The sequence below is a fragment of the Petaurus breviceps genome, unplaced genomic scaffold (genome assembly GCF_028583685.1).
Source record: "Petaurus breviceps papuanus isolate PSGF00001 unplaced genomic scaffold, PetGlider_PUasm1.0 90700, whole genome shotgun sequence".
In the NCBI taxonomy this organism is placed as follows: domain Eukaryota; kingdom Metazoa; phylum Chordata; class Mammalia; order Diprotodontia; family Petauridae; genus Petaurus; species Petaurus breviceps.
In genome coordinates, this window is record NW_027187315.1 from 3,977,451 (window position 1) to 3,996,773 (window position 19,323).

The window sequence follows — 19,323 nt, forward strand, 5'->3', positions numbered from 1 at the left end:
ACACACACACACACACACACACACACACACACACACACACACACACAGACACACACACACACACCATGTCCCGAAAGTCTTAGGGCAGTTTTAAGCTTTAATAACTTAAGTGTAAATGCTAAAACTTACAAAAAATAATATTTTAAGAGCTGGTTATTTAAAGTTTTTTAAATCTTAATATGTTTCTTGATAAATTCAGCTTAACCACCAGCTTGTGTGATACATCTCACTCTAGCTCATTTTTGAACTTGGTAAAAAAAACTTTCATCATCTATTGCTCAATGACGGACAGAATTGCATTTAAAATTGTAGCCTGATCCACAGGTCTGAAAAAGTGTCATCCAGAAACTGTCAAACATGTAATGCATAATGGCAATCTTGACAAAATAAAAAACTTCTTATTCAGAATTCACAGAATTTAAGTGTAAAGAAGTTTCAATAATTAAACTTCCAAAGTATATTTTTTTTGGTTTGCAGCACTTTAGAGTTCTGAAGTTATTAAAGCTTAACACAACAGAAGACTTTTATGAGCTATTAAAGAGAATTGTGTTTGTGTGTACACACACATACACAGCAGGTATTATGTAGTGGACAGAGGTAGAGGTGGGTAGCTAGCCCTGGAATTAAGAAGTCTTGGGTTCAATTTTTACTTCTTGACACATATTAGCTCTATTATCATGGACAAGTTACTTAATTTCTCACTATCCCAAGAATATCAAAGACTATAACTTATAGAGGGATTTCTTGACTGCGCTGGTGATTTGGATATTTGGAATTTACTACGCTGATAGAATTATAGGGCTGTTTAGTATATCCCATCCCATCCTCACCTCCCACCCCAAACACAAAAAAAATTTCATGTATCTGAAATCAAGTCTAGACAAAAAAGGGTCACATAAAACGTAAATAACAATTTGAACTAATGTTGATTTTTATTAGTTTCATAATTATGTTATATGAATCAGTGATCTACTTCTGAAGCTTTTTAGTGATTTAAGTTTTTTTACTTTTGTGCATAGATACATTTTTCTATCTTAGTCATGATTCAAAATGATCAAAGTACAGATGTGCACATACTTCCCAAATCTCCACTGGTGGTTAGTTGTAAGATTTGGAAAAGAAAGTGTCAAGGACATGAGTAGTGCTGCTACAGGGGACACTCAGCCTGTAATAATTGCTTTTCTTCACCCTGACCTCATTACAGAAGATGTATAAGTCCAGCTGTTTGTTTAGGTATATAATAATCTACTTAGTATATTGTATGTGTTATTTTTTTTACTGTAGGAAGCAGACAGTGGCAGTATAAAGTAGCATTTAAATGACCAAAGAATATTTATTATATATCTAGGAATTATCAATACTCCCCTTAGATTTAATTAAGAGTTCTTACTACTTTTATCAAACTCTTTATGTTATGACCCTATTATAATACTCATCTTTTTATAGTCTCAGGAAACTAATTGGGAACTTGCTAAGTATCTTAAGTATAGTTGCATCTAACTTTACTCAGTTATGTATGAAATTTATCTTGATATAAAATTTTAAGTGCATATATTTGCAATTTTATTTGTTCTGTAACCTTTTCCTAAGTTGTCCCGACACAAGCATCTAGCCAAAGATCATTCTCCTGACCTGTATTCTCTGGAGCTGGCTGGCTTGGATGAAATTGGAAAACGCTATGGAGAAGATTCTCAGCAATTCAAAGATGCTTCACAGATCCTTACTGACTTTCTACAAAAGGTGATTTTACCAATATATAAAACAGAAGCATTGGTAAAAAAATAGTACCAAGAGAAATAAAACAAAGAAAGTACTTTACGCTTAAAGTACCATAGATAATGTAAATCCATCTGGTCCTGGGGCATTTTTCTTAAGGAGTTCATTTTTTAATTGTTCGGTTTCTTTTTCTAAGATTGGGTTATTTAAATGTTCTGTCTACTCTTATTTTAATATTGGGAATTTATACTAAACATCCATTTCATTTAGATTGTTGGTTTTATTAGCATATGGTTGGGCAAAGTAGTTCCTAGTAATCATTTTTATTTCTTCTTCATTGTGAATTCGCCTTTTAAATTTTTGATAATGGTAACTTGGTTTTCTTTCTTTTTTTAAGTCAAATTAGCCTAGTTTTATTAGTTTAATAGTTATTTATTTTCCATTTGGTACATCTTTCCTTTGATTTTCAAGATTTCTATTTTGGTGTTTAGCTGGAGGTTTTTGTTTTTCTGGTTTTCTTATCTGCATGCCCAATTCATTGGTCTGTCCTTTCTTTTATTGATGTGAGCATTAAGAGACATAGTTTTCCCCTCTGTACTACTTTGGCTATATCCCACAAATTTTATATCTTGTCTCATTGTTGTCATTATTTTGAATGAAACTGTTAATTGTTTCTATGATGTTCTTTGATCCATTCATTTTTTAGCATTAAGTTATTTAGTTTCCAATAAATTTTAAATTTATGCTTCCAAGGTTCTTTATTGAATGTAATTTTTGTGAAGGTACCATGCAAGGCTGAGAAATAGGTATACTACTTTCCATTCCCATTTTTCCCAGTATTCTTCAGAGGCCTATCATATTTAACTTTTCTAATATTCTGTATATCTCCTTAACTTGCTTCTTGTTTATTTTATGACTGGATTTGTCAAGATCTGAGAGGGTTATGATAAGGTCTCCCATGAGTATAGTTTTACTTTCTATTTCATCCTGTAAGTCATTTAACCCTTTCTTTGAGAGTTTAGATGCTATACTCTTGGTACATCTCTGTTCAGTTTATTAATTCATTGTCATTTTGGCAAAATGTAGTTTCTTTATTAACTCTTTTAATTAGGTTTATTTTTACTTTTGCTTTTGTTCTGTCTGAGATCATGATTACTATCTGTACCTCTTTTACTTAAGTTGAAGCATAACAGATTCTTCTCCAGCTTTCTATTTTAACTCTATATGTATCTTTCAGTTTCAAGTGTGTTTCTTATAAATGACATATTGTTGCTTTCTGGTCATCCATTCTGCTATCCTCTATCTTTTTCCATTTTGTGGGTAAGTTCATCCCATTCACATTCATAGTTATGATTGTTAACTGTTTATTTCCCTCCTATTCGCTCCCTTCCATCCTATTTTCTTATACTTATCCTTCTCTTTTATACCCTGTCTCAAGAATCTGTTTTATTTCTGACCACTGCCTCTATTAATCTGCCCTTTCTCTTATTTCCCTCTCCCTCTTTCTCTCTTTCTCTTTCCTATTTTCCTGTTGTGTTAGATGAATTTCCATACTCCACTGTATGGGTATATGTTTATTCTTCACTGCATGAACCATTTTAGATAGGATTGAGGTTCAAGTGTTGCCCCTGCCCCTTCATTGTATAAGTTTGTACTTTCATGCCTTGTTTATATCAGGTAATTTTTCCCATTTTTTTTCCTTCTCCCTTTTTTCACCCCCCCCCCCCCCCAATGCATTCCTCTAACAGAGTCTAACCCTTCCATTTTTACTTTGAGATCATTCCGACATAATAGAATCACACCCAGGTCCTCTGTCCTCCCAGTTAAGCTCTCTCTAAGAGCCCTATTCTAAGGGGTTGCATGTAGAAATGTAAACAGTTTTATCTTTTTTAGTCTCATATGATTTTCTCCCTAATATTTACCTTTTTATGCTTTTCTTGTATCCCGTGTTTAAACATCAGATTTTCTATGCAGCTCTGGTCTTTTCATCAGGAATGCTTCAACTCTATTAGTTCTTTCCCTTCCTTCCCCTCCTACCCCCTAGAATTATATTTAGTTTTACAAGATAGGTTATTCTTGGTTGGGATCCTAGTTCCTTTGCCTTCTATAATATTCTGTTTCAAACTCTACATTCTTTTAGGTGGTGGCTGCTAAATCTTGTGTGATCTTTATTGTCCCAGCCAGCTCCCACCCCACTGACCTGTCTGTCTTCCTAAGCTTCCCTTTGCTGGAAAAATTACTCACTTTTTCCTGACTTTCTTGGTCAAAATTCAGTTTGGTGCATTTTCTGGGTTGTTCTGGAGGAGTTGTACTGGGAGAGATAGGTAGAAATTTTGACTCTATTCACTCCTCATTTTGATTCTGCCCTCTCTACAATAGAAACTGATTTTTTTTTCCTGTACTTATGATTTCATTGGTAAAGGGAACTACCAGTAAGGAAATTCTCTCTTCCAATATAAATTGGCTTCCTGTCTTTAACTTAGAGGCTGGGAGTTGCAAGAAGCAATGAAAAATTATGTAATTTGCCCAGGGCTACAAAGCCAGAAGTAACACTTAAATCAGGTCTTTCCTGTCTTAAGGTCATCATCTCTGTCCCCAGCATGCCATCCTGCTTCTCTTAGAAAAACAAACTATGCTGGATCTGTAATAAAGGCAACTCCTTGATAAGAAAACTTTCTCTTCCAGTGCGGATTGGCACGTTCTTTGCAACTTGCAATTTTAAAGAATTGGTTGGAATACTTGAAAGGTTAAGTGACTGGTCCAGGATGTGTCAGAGACTTTTGAACTCAGGTCTTCCTGGCTCCAAGGCTACCTCTCAATACACTGTAACATTTATGTACTGAATGGCACACCAATTTATTAGAAAAGCCAGATGAATTGAAAAAGTCTAAATAGTTAAATAGTAATTGAAGGAGGTTTCGATATGCTATGTTTAGATTTAAGTATGCACTTAACAGCTGTATCATAGGATGATAGATTTAGAGCTGGAAAAGACCTTAGAGGCTTTTGAGTATTCATTTTACAGAAGAGGAAACTAAGGCACAGAGAAATTAAGTTGTTTGTCTAGAGCCACATAGCTCATAAATACCTGAAGTAGAATTTGAAAACCCGGTTTTTCCTAACTCCCACAGTCATTACCTTAACCCTACTACACTATTTTGAAAACAAGAAGGAAATTTTGTATTTGAACAAAACATTGGAAACATTAGAAAAGCTAGGTACTAGTTATTACTGAATAGGAATCTTCAAGAATATGCTTATTTTTCATTATCATATAGAACCTTTACAAAATCTAATCATGTGCTAGGTCATTAAAAAAAATATAGACAGAAATATTTAAATGCATTCTTTAAAAACTGTAACAACTGAGGATAAAATCAGTAAGGGAAATTTGAGCAAAAGAAATAGACTTAAACTGCAACTAAATAATATCCCGATAATGAATGGGTCAGAGAATAATTATAGCAAAATAATTATCACTTCATTTAATATAATAAGAAGATAATATTTACCAGATGCTGCAAAATGATCTGTAAGGGGAAAGTTCCCATTGATCACTGCTTTTAACCAGGGAAAGAAAGAGATGGCTAGTGAATTCTGCCTTAAGTTGTAAAAAAAATTTAAAATCCTCAAATAAGCAGAAAAATATAAATATTTAGAAAATGTCAAAGGGGAGATGTACAAAATTAAAATCAGAACATAAGAAAATGTCTTTAGAGAATGCAGTAAGCATGTTGGAAAAGATGTGGGGTAAATAGGAGGGGGGTTATTGCTAACCTTTTATTTGATAGTATTTTTTCCTTCATCATTTTGTTGTCTTTAAGTAATCTTGAGCTATTATTTGAGGATAGTGCTATTTCAGTGGATTTTTTAATCAGTTAGTTTAGTAGTGATGATAGATGAAAATAGACTTGAAGAAACTCCTCCAGTGTCTTAGACTCCAAGAATGTTAGTATCAAAGAGAAGTAATTTTTCTAACAAACTTTGCCTTCATTTTGTACCTTTTCCTCTTGTAGTTCTCTCTGGCTCTTACAGAGACCTGACTTTTCCAGATGACATGACATCCCTGGCCATCCTCTCCAACACTAGCTACACCTTCTCCTATCACCTATTGTGCTCCTGTTCCCTGTTAGTGCTGAGAGGGGAGTTGGGATATTCCTTTTACCACTATCATTCAGCAACTCCTCGTTCTTTGAAAGTTTGCTCTATCAAAATAGATTACCTAATACAGGTCATGGTGGCCATGACCATTGGTCCCTAGTCATTCTTCCACCTTTCTTAGAGTTTAGTATTTGGCTTGCTATCTTCCTCCCTTTCCTGACTTGTGCCCATCTACAAGGGGACTTTTATCATTCACATTGATGCCTCCAATACTCTAACCTCTGATTTCCTCAATCTCCTCAAATTCCATAACTTTATGCCTTTACTCCACCTCAGCCACATGTAGGGGAAATCTTGTGTATCTCATAATTACCTACAAGTTTTCAACCTCTGTGATCAAAAATTCTTGACATTCCTATATCTTATCATAACCTGTCATTCTCTCTCTTCCTTGTGCCCTTCCCTTTTCTGTACTTTTTCTTCACCCGTATTATGACCTCCAATTCATCCACCTGATTTCATTTTTCTCCCACCCCCAATCTGAACTTTATAGTTTTAACCAGCTTTGCTTCACAGTGTCCTCTACTGTCAAATTCTTTGATATGTCTCTATTTAACTTTGATAGTAAATAAGTAATCTTTCATAGTTTGCAGATGAGATGTATGACCTATATGGTGGGAATGCAGTAGTGGAAGTAGTAACAGTAAAGTCGTTTGACTCTCCCCTCGTGAGAAAGACACGTTCTATTCTTCAGGCGAAACAGAATGTAAGTGTATTTTATATACTGCTTTAGAATCAAAAGATAGACTTTTTTTTCTAGCCAAATCATAATTTGCTTTGAAGCTTCTGCACTAAATGCATCGAATCTAAACTGATTACAATTAAAATATAAGTTTTGTTATTTCTAATCTCCCACATGGAGAAAATTTGAAACCACATTCAAGTATAGCTGTTGAATTGCAAGATGCTTGTGATTGTGAGCTATGTCTTCTTTTGGAAGATTTGCAACCAGATTTTGGTTTGGTAAGCACTTGATTTTTCCTTTTGGGTTAGGGTCAGGGATGAAATTGAAATGGTTCAGAAGCAACAAGTAATGCTCATACTGTATTGCTATGTAATTACAATATTAGGAATTAATGGTGGAAATGTGTATAATTTTTCTTGGAGACTTACTATCTTTGGATATAACCCATTCATTTTTAAGACTGAAGTAGAGAAACATAACATTTTCTTTAGTGTATTCCCGAAATACCTATTTAGAAGAATGGTAATGTAGGTCATTCAAAAGAATGAGTTGTTGATATGCATGTGATTTATGAATAAAGTCAGATATATAACTCATCCATAGACATAGTCTTCTCCATGTCCACCCACAATTTTCTCCCTATCCAGTTCTGTTGGGAAGTGGAGTTAATGAGATTAAAATAATAACCCCTTGTAGGGATAGCCCAGAGTTGACTGATACATGCACTTTAGTTCTGAAGAGAATTTTAAGACTGAGCTCTGTTATTTATTAATTTGTAGGTTTTTTTTTAATGTTAACAATGTTTTAATGGCTTAGGAAAGTCTTTGCAATTCAAAGAACCAGACAGAAAACAGGACCTTCTAGGTTGATGTCTTATATCTGAAATTCTCTTTCCAAACCATACCTCCTTGCCTCCTCAGTCTTGGTTCTTTAAGGTGATCTATGAATATATCCCTCAGGGCTTTGGCTGAATTGTAATACAGTCCTTTTACAATGATGCTAGACTTCTTTTTTTTGTTTGTTTGTTTTTTGTTTTTGCTTTTTGGAGGGCAATTGGGGTTAAGTGACTTGCCCAAGGTCACATGGCTAGTCAGTGTTAAGTGTCTGAGGCCACATTTGAACTCAGGTCCTCCTGACTCCAGGGCCGGTGCTCTATTCACTGTGCCACCTAGCCGCCCCTAGACTTCATTATGTAGAAAGTGTATTTGGTGAATGGAGAATGAAGATATATCATCGATTTTAATGTACTTCAAATTATATTAATGTCACTTTCTAATTAGAACAAATATGAAATTTGACTTATGTAAATTATGGTAGTGAATGAAAATGGAAATTTCTTTGGGAGATAAGACCTAACATTCCTAGCAGCACTATGTTGCCTGTGTCTTCCTGATACATTGTTATAGTTTGTTTGACTACAATGAGGTAACTTTCTGTGTTCAGATCTTTTCATGATGTTTCTATGTTCTATGGTGTTCGATGTTTTATGTTCTTGGTTTCTAACTTTCTATGTTCAAATCTTAATTATAGAGCAATCCAGGAAATCCGTACAATCTTGCATATACATACAACGTAAATTATGCGGTAGTCTTCAACATAATTCTTTGGATAATGCTGGGCTTGGCCTTAGCTGTGATCATCATCTCCTATGGCTTGTGGAACATGGATCCTGGATACGATAGTATTATTTATAGGATGACAAATCAGAAGATCCGAATGGATTAGCCTTTTTCTGTGCCATCCTAATAAAAGAATATGGAAACCATCCATGTTATATTAAGATAAGTCTTTTGGTATGGTTTAAAGTGGATATTGTATTTTAAGTCTATTAAAAGACAAGATTTGTTTTCTATTTTGTGTGTACTTGTAACCATTTTTCAAAGTGGGTAATATTTAAGTGAAAATGTGATGACAAATCCTTCACTTTGCTATGTTATTACAGTGGCATTAAAATAATTTCATTCCATTTTAAATTTGGAAATATGCACTGGAAATACTTTAAATATTTATAAATGTTAGCCTGTGTTGCTCATCTATGTGTAACAAATGCACTGAAAGTATAATAGAAATTTTTTGCTGAGTTCTTTAATGGTATGGGTAGAAATCATCTTTAGATTGTTATGTATTATGAACTATTTGTAAATGTCTTAAGATGATATAAATATCTTGAACAGTTACTGGATGAAGGTTTTTATGATCTATAAAAGTCCTTAAAATGGGGGAAATGCTTATACACATAGTTTTAGAAAAATATTCTCATAGACAGAGGATGAGTGTTTTTTAACCTCTTCTGAAAGTTTGGTGATCTATTAAGAGATGGTTAAAACCTAGAAAAGGAAACATATAGAGTATTTGACTGAACTGGACCCAGGAGACCAGGGTTCTAATTCCACCTCATCCCATGTCTAGCTATGTGACACTGGAGGAGTCACTAACCTCTTTGGGCCTCAGTTTCCCCTTGTGTAAAATGAGGGGTTGGACTAAATGTCATTTCGGTTCCTGCCAACTCTGAAATACTCTCATTTGTCAGCATATGGTATTGTGAATTCTTACAGTTATGCACACAGACACACATTTCTGTATGATGGTACTTTTGAGAATGGCTTGAGTTGAAAGTCCATTTTTTTTATTTTAATGTCTGTTTTTCAACTCCTATATTAGTTGGTAAGCTTGATGTTACAGTTTCATTCTACAGAATGCTAAATGGATGATTCCTACTTTTTGATGTGGACCAATGTTATAAAGCTTATAAAGTGACTGAAATAAATAAAAATTGATAAGGATTGCAAATATGTGTTAGTCATTCACTAAATCCAACTGATTTTTTATTATATGAAATGAAATAAGTTTTGCAGAAAAATTGTTTTGCTGTATGTACATTTCAGAAAATACATCTACCCTTTTAAAATTTACCTTCTTTAAAATTATTACTAACATCAAAGATACATGATAAAAAGTAAAAAAATAGATTTTGTGGTGAGGGTGAGGGATAAATGATGGAAGGCCCTTAGTACATTGGACTCACATGTGTCAAACCTTACATGAGAGGATTTTGGGGAAGATGGGCAAGTGTGATGGATTTGGGTCTTCTTCACCAGAAGAAACACTCAAAATAATGAAATAACAGGCCCTTTTGAGTACTGACATTTCTTACATTGTTATGATTATAAATAAAAGCATTTTAGTTCTTTTTAAAAAATATTTTTTTTGCTGAACACATAAAATATACAATAGGATTTTTTTTTAAGTGAATGTAGCAATAAATGGGGGCATCTGGGTGGTGCAGAGGATAGAATGCCAGAGCTGGAGTCAGGAAGATGCAAGTTCAAATCTGGCCTTAGATAATTACTAGCTCTGTGACCCTAGTCAGGTCACAACCCTATTTGCCTAAGTTTCCTCATCTGTAAAATGAGCTGGAGAAGGAAATGGTGAACCACTCCAGTATCTGCCAAGAAAACCCCAAGTGGGATCATGAAGAATCAGACACTGAAATGACCAAACAACAACACAAAAAATGGATAAAGAGTTTGAAGGTAAGGCTCAATAATGTAAGTTTATTTTTCTTTAGACAAAGATTAGTACTTTACTGATGACCTAAAAACCAAGTATCTGGCATTTGTGCTTTTTGAGAAGAAAAAGAATTAAGAGAATTAAAGTTGTTATGGTTGAAAAAGGTGAAACAGGCTTATACATTTGAACACTTCTTTGCTATGTAATTGTGAATAATACTCTCATCCTTTGGGTAGTTGTGGCCTGACCTCAAGGGAGAGTATACTTCTTCCATGTTGAGATCCTGCTCAGAGATGGCCACTGGCACCATCCATTTTTAGGGTTAACTGATACTCCTAATTGCTTCACCCTCAATGCCTTATGTCCATGAAGGTGACTTTAGGCTCTCAAAGAATGCTAGTCAGTGAAGTGCAAAGTCTATTAAAGTTCTGCTGTGCTGAAAGAGCCTGTAGTCTCAGCAATAGGACAAGTCCACTTCTGAGGGCCAGCCTACTTTTCAATACAGAGAAGCTAATTATCTGGAAACTGGCCAATTGGTGATAAATTCCTTGACTATGACAACCCTTGAAAATACAAATTCTCATGTGGGTTTCCTGCTTCTGCAATGAAATTAGTAGAAAAAAACATGGTTCTAAGAATCAGTTTTCAGGTGGTCTGTAATCTTTAACGGCTATTTTTCATGCTCTAAACGTTAACTGACCAATGAATGAACATATTCCTAGAGAAATGGGATTGTATTAATCTTGAAATTCTTACTATACACAAAACCAGAGTAAGGAAGTTGCACCTAAATAGAAAGGTCACTGAGAGTCCTCCTTGAAACATGGAGGGGTTGGCAGGATTGGTTTATTGTGTGCCCAAAGCAACATTTAGTCATCAGACATTTGATCATATATTATACTACTTCTGATATGTATTTGCAAAAAATGCGACTGTGAATGTAATTTCAGCTTCTCTACAAATATCTTTTCCAAAGAATGAAAAGAAGCTCCGTGAACTCAGCATCTTACAATTTACATCCAACATATACTTTGATTTCCAGCAAAAACAATGCAAAGGTGAGAAAAAACTAGTGAGAAATACATTGAGAAATATGGGTGATCCTATGATCAGGAATAAGGAATGGGAAGCTAATGGCTGCCTTATACCTATGCCTTGAATACTTAAAGGGAAAAAAATTGGTAGACTATGGACATGATGAGGATTACAAAAATTGTATTTTTACAGATGGGAAATGAGTTACGGTGATGTCCTTACTGAATCAGCTCTCTACACAGTCTGACTACCAACTGTTAGAGCAAAAATTAAAATTAACACAAGACAAGAAGGAAAAAAATACATGGTGTCCAATTTTGACAACAGTATTTAAAGAAGTTATGATAAAGTCTATAGTGAAAGGAAGGCCATTGACTATAACAATTTCATACAGAATTTTGACTCATGTACATCAGTTGACTTTGCAAGGAGAATAGAAGACACTAATCTGCAAACACGACCTATTTGTCAAGTGGGGAGATACAGAAACAGCAAGATTAGTTTATAATATCAATTCATTTGTAATGCCCAATTTCTGTGAATAAATCCATTGAAGTGGTCACATGTATGCAACTGAGCATCTTAAAATTATGGAAAGTATGGTAATTTATTCTGGTCCAATGGAAATATGCCCGGATTTGGATAATGCTATTGCTTCATATGACTTATTTGCACTAATTAGGACCTAGATCATTATGATGCCTAATAATAGATGATTATAAAGGATTAGCACATTGTAGAAAGAGGCAAATGAAGGGTAAAAACTAGTGTAAAGAAAGCTTGATGAGAGACCCAACTAAGCAAAATCATACCAAGGAGATTTCAAGAACAAAATATAAAGAAGACATCAAATGGGGAAAAAATGGAAAAGATCTGGGAAAGTTTTTGTAATAAAGTAGCTTCTTCATCCAGGAAAGTGGAGCCACTCTTTGTTGATTGTAGAATGAGAGTTCTGAATATGCTTTTATAAGAGGTGTAAATAGCACTAGAGAGAACAAAGATGGGGGAAATAGCTGTATTAGACCAAGCGTAGATAGAGGAGAAATGTATAACACAATTGTGGAGATGTTGAGAAATTGATTCACAGGATAGCTGGAGAAAAAGACCAAAAACAGGAAAAAAGAAAATTCAAACCCTATAAATATTGAAAAAAAAAAATTTAAAAAGAATACCAGTTGTCAACCTACATGTCTACTTTTCCCATCTATAAAAATTTTTATGAGATGCATCAGCATACTCAATGAAGGAATGCTCATTGATGGTATTAGTAGAGAAAAGTCAGGTTTTCACAAGTGATAGTCCAAAAGAGAACATGTGTGTATACATATATACACACATATATTTACTGTTACATAATTTGCTGACACATGTAGAGGAGAGCCCAGTCATTATTTTCATTAGGAAAATCCATTTACTTTGTTTAAAGATTCGTCACCTGTAAGACCTAGCAACAGAACCTCATTCAGTTTTCATCTTAGCACATGTGACATAAAAGCGGGAGGAATTTGCTTGCCAAAAATGTTTGTCACTGATGGGGAAAGGGGAGAAAGGAAGGGAACACGCATTTAGTAAGTGCTTACTATGTGTTAGGCACTGTGCTAAGCATTTTATAGATTTCTCAGTTGGTCTTTCAACCCTAGAAGTTAAGTGCCCATTTTACTTATTTTATATAATTTTTAAGTCCATTTTACAGGAGATCCAACAGAGAATCCAAATTGAAGAGGGATTCCCTAATGGTAGTGAAATCCTCTGTTCAACCAACAAGCCCTAAAATACTGGAGAGTCTCCTGGAAGAGACCCATAACCATTGAAGAGTTTGGCCTAGCTATCCACACAGGAAAAATCAAGTGGATGAATGCCTCTATTGCTAAAATGTTAATAGGCATTTCGATACACAGCCTCTAGAGCTCATCTATTAGTATATATATATTTTTACATATTAGGAAATGAAGGTCCAGAAAAGGAAAGTAACTTGACCAAGGTCCAACCTTCCTTCACTCAGCTGCCAAAGTGATTCTCTTGAAGTGGAGTTCTGAGCATGTCATAACTCTCTACTCAATAATCTATAGTAACACTTTATTGCCTCCAGGACCAAATATAAAATCTTCTATTTAATTTTTAAAATCCTTCACAATCTGGCCCCATCCTACCTTTTCAGGTCTCCTTACATTTTACTCCCCTTCGTATAGTCTATGACCCAGAGACATAGCCCTACGTTTTTCCACCTGATGTTATTTCCTGATTCCAAACCTTTTCCTTGTCTCCTATGCTTAGAATGTTCTCCCTTTTAAGTTCTGTCTCTTGACTCCCCTGGTTTCTTTTAAGACTCAGTTCAAATTCTGCCTTCCACAAGAGGCTATTACCAGTTCCCTCCACTACTACTGCCTTTGCTCTGACATTACCTTCCATATAATACACACAGACACACACCCACACACCCATTTATATATATATATATATATATATATATATATATATATATACACACACACACACATATTTCCATTTGCATTATATATACATTACATATATGATATGTATATAAATATTTTTTAATATATTGTCTCCCCTGTTAAATTTTAAGCTTCTTGAGGGCAGGAATCATGTTTTTTTCCTTTCTTTGTATCCCTGTGACTTAGGACAATATCTGACGTATATTAAGTGCTTAATAAATGCTTATTGACTGACAAAATGAGCAGGGATGGGTAGGAATGAGTTGTGGTCTGCATTGCTGGAAGGAAAATTCCAAATTGATAAGATCAGTGATTCATTTGATTCACAATGAGAATGCTGATATTAAAATATGATCTGTAACTGTAAGAGGCTTTGAATCATTAACAGTACTGGGAAAGGCAGAGTCAAGATGGTGGAGTAGCAGGAAGCATTATAGTGAACTCCCCAACTAGACCTAGAAAATGCACTTAACTGAATCTAGCACATGGATCACTTCTCTGCCATTCTTGTTCATTTTGACCTGACAACACAAGAAAACAGAAGTTTTCCACCAGCAAGCTCTGCATCATCCATTTGTGGAACCATGGGTTGCAGCAAATGGAGACATTTAGAATGCTGTGGGTAAATTCGTTTACCATGTCCGTGTACTTTCCAGGGATGTAAATATAGATGATGAGGTTGGCGCACACATTGCCAGAGCTAGCTAAGTGTTTGGGAGGCTCCAAAGGAAGGTGTGGGAGAGAAGAGGTATTAAGCTGCCTACCAGACTGAAAGTCTACAGAGCATTGTTGACCTCATTATTGTATGCCTGAAACCTGGCCTGTCTACCAGTGCCATGTCTGGAAAATGAATCGCTTCCATTTGAATTGTCTTAGGAAGATTCTGAAGATCACCTGTCAGAATGAGATACCAGACACTGAGGTCTTTTCTCAGTCTGAACTGCCAAGCATTCAAACTCTACTGCAGAAAGCACCAATGGACTGGCCACATTGTTCAAATGCCAGTTGTAAATTTGCTTAAAAGAATATTTTAAGGAGAACTCACACAAGACAAGTACTCACATCGAGGTCAGAAAAGGTGATACAAGGACACTCTCAAGGTCTCTCTGAAGAATTCTGGAATCAGTTGGGAATGGAAGACACTGGCACAGGACCACAGAGCATAGTGTGCCCACATCAAAGAAGGTGTTTTGATTTATGAGCAAAGCAGAATTGAAGTAGCTCAAAAGAAATGTGAGATGAACAAATTTAGGGACATCTCTGCTTCAAATGTTCACATGGACTATTTGTGCCCAATCTGTGGTAAAGCCTTTTAAATTCATATTGGTCTGATCAGCCACAGTTGGACACACACTGGACCTTGACCCTGACATTGTGATATCTTTTTGAGCTTCTTCAAGTATGAAGGACAACTAGACTAAATTTTGATGGGGAAATACAAGAAAAAGTCACCATGAGTCATTTTACAAACCCAGATCGCCATCAAGAGAGGTTTATACACTGTCTGGTCTGTCCAGCAGAATGGATAGAACACTCTAGCACCCAGGGAGAGGCTGTGCACTAGGACAAAAGGAGGTCCCAAGCCCATACCAAAGGCATCCCCACCCCCAAATATGACCCATTCCTGGTAACTGTAACCTCTTTCAGGGTTCAGGAACAGGTGCCAACTGGAGCTTTGGCACCCACTACCCAGTCCTGAGTCACAGATCCAGGATGGACTGAGGAGGGCTAAGAAGCCAACATAGGCCTTAGGTGAGAGAGGAGGTAGTTCAGAACTCAGCAGTAGCCACAGTGTGACTCAGACACCTCAGCTCCAGCTTCAAGCCTAGTCTTCAACCTGCAGAGAAAAAAACATTACAATGCAAGAACCCCAGGCCAAAAGGGAGATTGCATTTCTGTCATTCTGAATCGGCAGAGCTTCCCAGAGGGATTACAGCGGTTGAGTTCCCCAGGAGGCTACTGTGTCAGACTAAGACCCAGGTGAGGAACAGGCAGAGCTCAGACTCTGCCCTGGATCAGACCACTGTGGGAGCACTGAAAGGTTACAGGTCTTCAACCTGAGATTCTGAGATAACACAACGCAAAATACCCCAAGAAAGGATCAAGAAGACCCATCCTTGGTATTCCCTCCAGAAGTGTGCAGACACCAGCCTTGACATCAAGTCTGAAGTTAGGAAGCAGATTGGAAGGGTGAGCAAACAAAAAAAAACAATAATAATCCCACCCTAAAAAACTAGTATGGTCACAGGAACACTTAAGACACAAACTCAAAAGGAGAGAATGACTCCAATCCATCCAAAACCTCAAGGGAAAACATAGCTTGGAAACAAATTTAGAATTCTTGGAAGAAATGAAGAAGAGTTGGGGTTTTTTTTTAAATAGGGTCAAAAGTGTTTTGTTTTGTTTTTTTAACAATGAAATGAGAGTGCCAAAGCGGGGGAAATTTTTTTTTGGATAATATTTTTAAATTATTTTTTAAAATTTATTTTTAGTTTACAACACTCATTTCTACAAGATTTTGAGTTACAGATTTTCTCCCAGCCTCTCCTACTCCCCTACTCCCTACTCCCAAGATATCGAGCCTACTGAATAACCCTTTCCCCAATCTGTTCTCTCTTATATCCTCTCCCATCCCCATTCCCCCAACTTTCATGTAGGGCAAGATGAGTTTCTATACCCCATTGCCTGCATATCTTATTTCCCAGTTGCATGTAAAAAACATTTTTTTTAACATTTGTTTTTTAAACTTTGATTTCCAGATTCTTTCCCTTCTTCCCTCCTCACCCACCCCCACTGGGAAGACAAGCAATTCAATAAGGTTGTACATGTTTAGTTATGCAAAACATTTCCATAGTAGTTATATTGTGAAAGACTAGCTATATTTCCTTCCATCCTATCCCGTCTCCCACTTATTCTATTTTCTCCTCTGACTCTGTCCATTTTCAAAAGTGTTTTCTTCTAACTACCCTCTCCCTTGATCTACCCTCCCTTCTATCATCCCCCCTTTTAATCCCCTTCCTCCCTACTTTCCTGTAGGGTAAGTAAAGTGTGTATTTTAATTAAGTGTGTATTTTATTCCTTCCTTAAGTGAAATTCAATGAGGATAAAGTGAATTCATTCCCTTTCACCTTCCTGACCTTAACCTCCATTGTAACAGTTTTCTCTTGCCTCTTTTATATGAAATAATTTACCCTATTCTATCTCTCCCTTTCTCCTTCTCCCAATATATTCCTCTCACACCTCTTAATTTTATTTTTTAGATATCATCCCTTCATATTCAATTCATCCTGTGCCCTCTATGTATACATGTACACACATACACTTATATATATATATATATATACACACACACACACATACACCCTCCTATACCTACATATATATGTATGTATACACATATATATACTTATATATTCCCTTTAACTATCCTCATACTGAGAAGTCTCATGAGTTACAATTTTCAGCTTTAATAAGTTCTGTATGATTTCTTTTTCCTCTTTACCTTCTCATGCTTCCCTTCTTGTATTTGAACATCAAATTTTCTGTTCGTCTCTGTTTTTTTCATCAAGAATGCTTGAAATGCCCTATTTCATATTTTCTCCTGAAGCATTATACTCAGTTTTGCTGGGTAGGTGATTCTTGGTTTTAATCCTAACTCCTTTGACCTCTGTAATATCATATTCCAAGCCTTTTGATTCCTTAATGTGGATGCTGCTAGATCTTGTGTTATCCTGATTGTGTTTCCACAATACTCAAATTGTCTCTTCCTGATTGCTTGTAATATTTTCTCGTTGACCTGGGAACTCTGGAATTTGGCTATAATATTCCTAGGAGTTTTCTTTTGGGTATCTTTTTAAAGAGGTGATTGGTGAATTCTTTCAATTTCTTTTTTGCCCTCTGGTTCTAGAATATCAGGGCAATTTTCCTTGAGAATTTCTTGAAGGATGATTTCTAGGCTCTTTTTTTTGATCATGGCTTTCAGGTAGGCCAATAATTTTAAAATTATCTCTCCTGGACCTATTTTCCAGGTCAGTGGGTTTTTCCAGTGAGATATTTCATTTGCCTTCTATTTTTTAATTTGTTTGGATCTGTTTTATAGTATCTTAATTTCTCATAAAGTAATTAGCTTCCATTTGCTCCAATCTAATTTTGAAGGAATTATTCTCTACAGTGAGTTTTTGAAATTCCTTTTCCATCTGACCAATTCAGCTTTTTAAGGCATTCTTCTCCTCATTGGCTTTTTGGGCTTCTTTTGCCATTTGAGTTAGTCTTTTTTTTTTTTTTTGCTTTTTGGAGGGGGAAGGTAGGACAATTGGGGTTAAGTGACTTGCCCAAGGTCACAGGGCTAGTTTTTGTGTGTGTATTAAGTGTTGGAGGTCGGATTTGAACTCAGGTCCTCCTGACTTCAAGGCCAGTGTTCTATTCACTGCACCCCCTAGCCACCTCTGAGTTAGTTTATTTTTTAAGGTGTTATTTTCTTCAGTATTTATTAGGGGTCTCCTTTAGCAGGCTATTGACTCACTTTTTTTTGTGACTTGCCCAAGGTCAAACAGCTAGTATGTGTTAAGTGTCTGAGGCCAGATTTGAACTCAGGTCCTCCTGACTCCAAGGCCAGTACGCTATTCATTGTACCACCTAGCCACCCCCTATTGACTTGATTTTCATGATTTCCTTGCATCATTCTCATTTCTCTTCCCAATTTTTCCTCTATTTCTCTTACTTGATTTTCAAAATCCTTCTTGAGCTTTTCCATGGCCTGTGACCAGTTCATATTTTTCTTGGAGGCTTTTGATGCAGGGGTTTTGTCTTTGTTGTCTTCTTCTGGTTCTATGTTTTGATCCTCTTTGTCCCTCAAAAAAGAGTCTACGGTCTGATTGCACTTCCTCTGCTTGCTCATCTTGCCAGCCAATTACTTAACTTTTGATCTCTTTGCCACAGTAGAACTCTGCTTCCAGAGTAGAGAGTTCTGTGTCCCAAATTCTGGGGTTTTGTGCAGCTGTTGTCAGAGCTATAAGGAGGACACCCTCTCTACAGCCCCCACAAGCTCTGGCACAATAGCGTTCTTCACCCCAGGACCACCACCCAAGACTGCAACCCAGATCCAGGCAGGTCAAAGCAAGAGCAATTCCCCTTTGAATGGTCACTTGGAACCCCTATGATCTGTAGACCAGGAGCTCTGGAGGCAACTACATAGCAGTAACTGCAGCCACCACACCACCACTAACTCTATTACCCCAAGGGCAGTGCCAGATCTCTTCTCTCACCCAGTTCCAACAGAGTGCCCCACTGACCTTTTACTTACTCTTTGGTGTTTATGGGTTGAGAAGTCTGGAAACCACCATAACTGCCATTGATTCACTCTCCTGAAATCTGCTCTGGCCAGTCTGGGCCACAAGTCTTGGCCAGCACAGCTCATGTGGGACTGTGTGTAGCAGCAAGCACCCCGGCGTCCCCAGGGTGTGCTGCTACCACAGGTTCTTGGATCTGCTTTGTTAAAGGAAAGCAACTCAAAATGGGTTAACAAGCTTACTTTAATCAGTCAGACATATATCGTTTACCCTGTTCAGGAGAAAAGGTCAGCACCCTGAACCTCAAAGCATACAGGCATAATTATCAAGACAGAAACATCAAGTAGACAGATTTCCAAACTGTCCAACCATTACATCCATACCCAGTCAACATCTGGGTTTCCACATTCTGGGTTTTTCAAAGCCGGGGGACTCTCAACAACGGCTTCCCAGAATTCAGATCAAATCACAGAAC

The 19,323-nt window shown here is 36.4% G+C and overlaps 1 protein-coding gene across 1 annotated transcript in view; it reads left to right on the top strand.

The window, feature by feature from the left end:
* ATP6AP2 (ATPase H+ transporting accessory protein 2) overlaps nucleotides 1-9,352 on the top strand; it is a 25,666-nt gene extending 16,314 nt beyond the window's left edge. Inside the window, exons 7-9 of the mRNA XM_069065703.1 lie at nucleotides 1,591-1,740; nucleotides 6,464-6,583; nucleotides 8,093-9,352. Coding sequence (XP_068921804.1) covers nucleotides 1,591-1,740; nucleotides 6,464-6,583; nucleotides 8,093-8,287 — 465 coding nt within the window. The 3' untranslated portion in view covers nucleotides 8,288-9,352. The remainder of the gene's footprint in view (nucleotides 1-1,590; nucleotides 1,741-6,463; nucleotides 6,584-8,092) is intronic.
* The last annotated feature ends 9,971 nt before the right edge of the window (nucleotides 9,353-19,323 follow it).